This window comes from Loa loa (genome assembly GCF_000183805.2).
Source record: "Loa loa unplaced genomic scaffold supercont3.72, whole genome shotgun sequence".
Classification (NCBI taxonomy): Eukaryota; Metazoa; Nematoda; class Chromadorea; order Rhabditida; family Onchocercidae; genus Loa; species Loa loa.
Window position 1 is genome coordinate 223,847 of NW_018108252.1, and position 3,664 is coordinate 227,510.

Genomic DNA, 3,664 nt, shown 5'->3' on the forward strand with positions numbered 1-3,664 from the left:
GCATTTATTCTTTCAATTTTAAAGTGATCGATGATGTTACTGGTAAATTTTATTGACTTCAATTCGTGGTTGTTCGATTTGCAAGGTGCAATTTGGAAGACTTCCATTGATATATTTTGCGATTATGTTGTCCCTTTGTAGTATTAGATTATTGCTACAGTAGGATTATCATGCAATATCCACTCAATAAGTGTTAATAAATTATTACGGTTACGGCAGCTATTTTGATTGATTTCATTAAACCTTTGTTGAAATTGTTCGATTGTCGATATCATTGATTAGCTACCTGAAATAAATTTCCAGTGATTGGTTTAGGAAAAAAAAAGAAAGTAAAACATAAATTATTCCCAATCGAATGTTAATACTTGTTTATAATGCTTTGAAATGTCATCATATTCGAGACACGGTGATGCTGAGTACATCTCATGTAAATTACGTAATTTTAGTTCCGGTAATTTAGGTCTCTTCCTACTTCATGAGTTAACTACTTTATGCCCATTTTTGAATGCTTCAAAAAAAAGAAAGAAAGAAAGTCTCAGTTTAGAGACAAAATAGTTTAGGCTCACGCCCTTTCTAGGGCCATCTGTAAAATATGTCCTCACAATCAGATCTGCGTAAAGTATTAACATAATCGATGGATCGATGAAAAGCAAATGTATCTGATTGATTCATTAAGGGATTTAAAAATCTAAGAATAATTTTTGTTAAAATGATAAATCTGTCAAGTTGAATCTAAAGTTAGATTTACGTTTCAAGATTTTATTCTTGTATGCCGTACAACAGACACTTCATTTGTTTTTCCTTTTTAATCAATAAATTTTTAATTTAACAGTTGATTATTAGCCGATGTTGACATACGACTTCATCTAATATCTGGAATAAAAATTGTAAATAAAATTTCCTAGCAAATTACAATTTAATATTAATCTGTACTCGGCAGTGTGTTTTTGTTTTTTTTCAACAAAATTTATGGATTAAATTCAGGAAAAGGTGGCGATGGAATCAATTTACTGCTGATGCACTGGCGGCAGGAGAGTCTCTTCTGTTTTCCGGTATTCGAGCCAAAATTACATCACAGTTTGTACCGGTATGTTTGTATTTCCCACGGTTTATGGATTTTCTTCCCTTACATTGTTTTTTTCTTCCATGACCTTACGCTTTTTTTTCCTCTTTCATTGGTAAAATTTGCATGCTAATCGTTTTTGAAAGAAGGGTTACCTGAATAAAGAAACTTTGTTTCGATGTTTCATTTTTAGATTTTGTGGGATACATGTTTTCATATTTGGTAGTTGTTTTTACTAGTGTTTAATTTCTTATATTTATCAGTTTCTGATTTTTCAGGTAAATATGGGTCAGATATACACGGTGACCGCTGAAACGCCTACATCTTCATATGCTCGAATCCCAGCGGTTCTTATTCATGGATTTGCTGGTGGTGTAGCTTTATGGGCTGCTAATATTGATGATATGGCGAAAAAACGGATACTTCATTGCTTCGATTTATTAGGTAGTTATACTAGTGATATACTTTTGTTAAGAAACCTTTAATTGACATTTCAAATTTGCAACTTCGTCGTATCTCCAATAAAATAAATTAACTTCTTTCTGTTTTTAATATTTCGAAATGTTTGTTAATTTGTAGGTTTTGGACGTTCATCACGTCCTGTATTTGCCAAAGACGCAGCACTAGCCGAATTACAGTTTGTTCAGTCAATTGAAAATTGGAGAAAGGGAATGGGAATTAGCAAAATGATTTTAGTAGGCCATTCTTTCGGTTAGAATTTATTCATACTATTTTGGAATAGTATCCAGAAATCCTACAATTATTAATTTTCCTTTTGCACTTCCAGAATTTGTGTGGATTGTATTTCTAAGAGAGTTTCTGCAATTATTTCACTGTAGATCGTTTCTTTGAATGTTGATAATATTATGGGGCTAACAAATTTTTCTTGTCCCGAATTATGACTTATTTGAACTCAAATGCTAATTTACAGGCGCATTTTTGGCGGCTGCTTTTGCACTGGAATATCCAGAACGTGTGCGACATCTAGTTCTAGTTGATCCATGGGGGTTTCCGGAAAAGCCTTTGGAGATTTCGCGACAAGTAAATTTTCTTTCATATTTTTCAGATATATTCGTAAAATATTCATTTAATTATAGCAAACCTATTGTTAAGTCTTATTATCGATGATTATCAAATAAAATACTGTGATTTAATGTGTGACAGAGTTTCAGCAAAATTATCCTGTTTGGATTAAAGTTGCTGCGCGGGCAATGTCATTTTTTTATCCCTTAACTGCTTTACGCTGGGCAGGACCGTATGGTAAGTTTTGTTTTTATTGGCACACTTTGAATTTCAAGAGAAATCAAAGACGCAAAAAAGCAAAATAATTGTATATTGCAGGTGTTTCAATGATTAAAGCCGTACGACCTGATTTAAGTCTTCGTTTTCGATGTGCTGATCCAAATGCTATTTATGAATACTTTTATCATTGCAATGCCCAAACTCCTTCCGGAGAAATCGCCTTCACTAATATGAGCTTTTCATTTGGCTGGGCCAAAAGACCAATGCTTAAAAGGTTAATGAATTGACTCATCTCTTGCATGCTTTGGCATAATTTTATGATCAATCAAACTTACTGGTTCGTCCGCATGTTTTTTCACTTGTTTGTTTGTGCTACTGGCTTATTTTCCTAGAACATAACCATGCTTGTCTTACGAAGGTCTCATCATTGAAGTGATATTAATCTATTATTATCTTTTTTAGAATAATAGAGCTACCACCTGAAGTACCGATAACATTCATCTATGGAAGCAAAAGTTGGATTGATTCATCTTCGGCTGTTGAAGTGCAAAATGAAAGGCGGAATGCCTATGTTGATGTTCAGGTTTAATAAAAGTTTTCATATTTATGAAGACATTTTTTTTTTTTTTTTGTATTTGAATAGTAGGTCTAAAGGATTTCTTTTAAGACAACTCGGAATTTTCTTCATGATGCATAGGTATTTCATAATGTGAGATAGTGATACTTTGTTTCTATTTATTAATACCCGTCCATTACATGTATATATATGTATATACATGTTTACTCATTTGTTTGCTTATTTATTACTTATTTATTCACTTGTTCACATTCATTTAATTAATTGGTTAATTAATCAATTTACTACATTCTATTATTTTGAAATTCTGAATCAAAAATTTCGGTCAGTTAGAATTAAAATTTTTATTGAATTTTTGTGGAACATTAATAGAAAAATAGTATATATTCTTCATTGAAGGTTATAAATGGTGCTGGCCATCACGTTTACGTTGATCAGAAGGAAGTTTTCAACAATGTATTATCTAACTTATTCGACAAAATTGATGCCGACGGAGATGTCACCGTCCCAAAAAATATTTAAAAAAAAATTGATTTGGAATGAAAACATCATTAGCGAATACGGGAGACCTACATAAATGATAACTAAATCGATGCGGCTGTTAGAGTGCACTTGTGCTAGAATTGTATCAGAAATATTATTAATTTGTTTACTTGGACTAGATTACTAATTATGGGACGTTAGCTCCACAGTACTTGATTTATAATTATATATATATATATATATATATATATATATATATATATATATATATATATATATATATATATAATAATAATAAT

The 3,664-nt window shown here is 31.3% G+C and overlaps 1 protein-coding gene across 1 annotated transcript in view; it reads left to right on the forward strand.

Moving 5' to 3' along the window:
• The window catches only part of LOAG_13569 (hydrolase), a 4,152-nt gene extending 585 nt beyond the window's left edge, over window positions 1-3,567 (forward strand). The window contains exons 2-9 of the mRNA XM_020448695.1: window positions 985-1,087; window positions 1,342-1,507; window positions 1,643-1,774; window positions 1,995-2,104; window positions 2,236-2,323; window positions 2,405-2,579; window positions 2,768-2,888; window positions 3,282-3,567. Coding sequence (XP_020301183.1) covers window positions 985-1,087; window positions 1,342-1,507; window positions 1,643-1,774; window positions 1,995-2,104; window positions 2,236-2,323; window positions 2,405-2,579; window positions 2,768-2,888; window positions 3,282-3,404 — 1,018 coding nt within the window. The 3' untranslated portion in view covers window positions 3,405-3,567. The remainder of the gene's footprint in view (window positions 1-984; window positions 1,088-1,341; window positions 1,508-1,642; window positions 1,775-1,994; window positions 2,105-2,235; window positions 2,324-2,404; window positions 2,580-2,767; window positions 2,889-3,281) is intronic.
• Window positions 3,568-3,664: the final 97 nt, after the last annotated feature.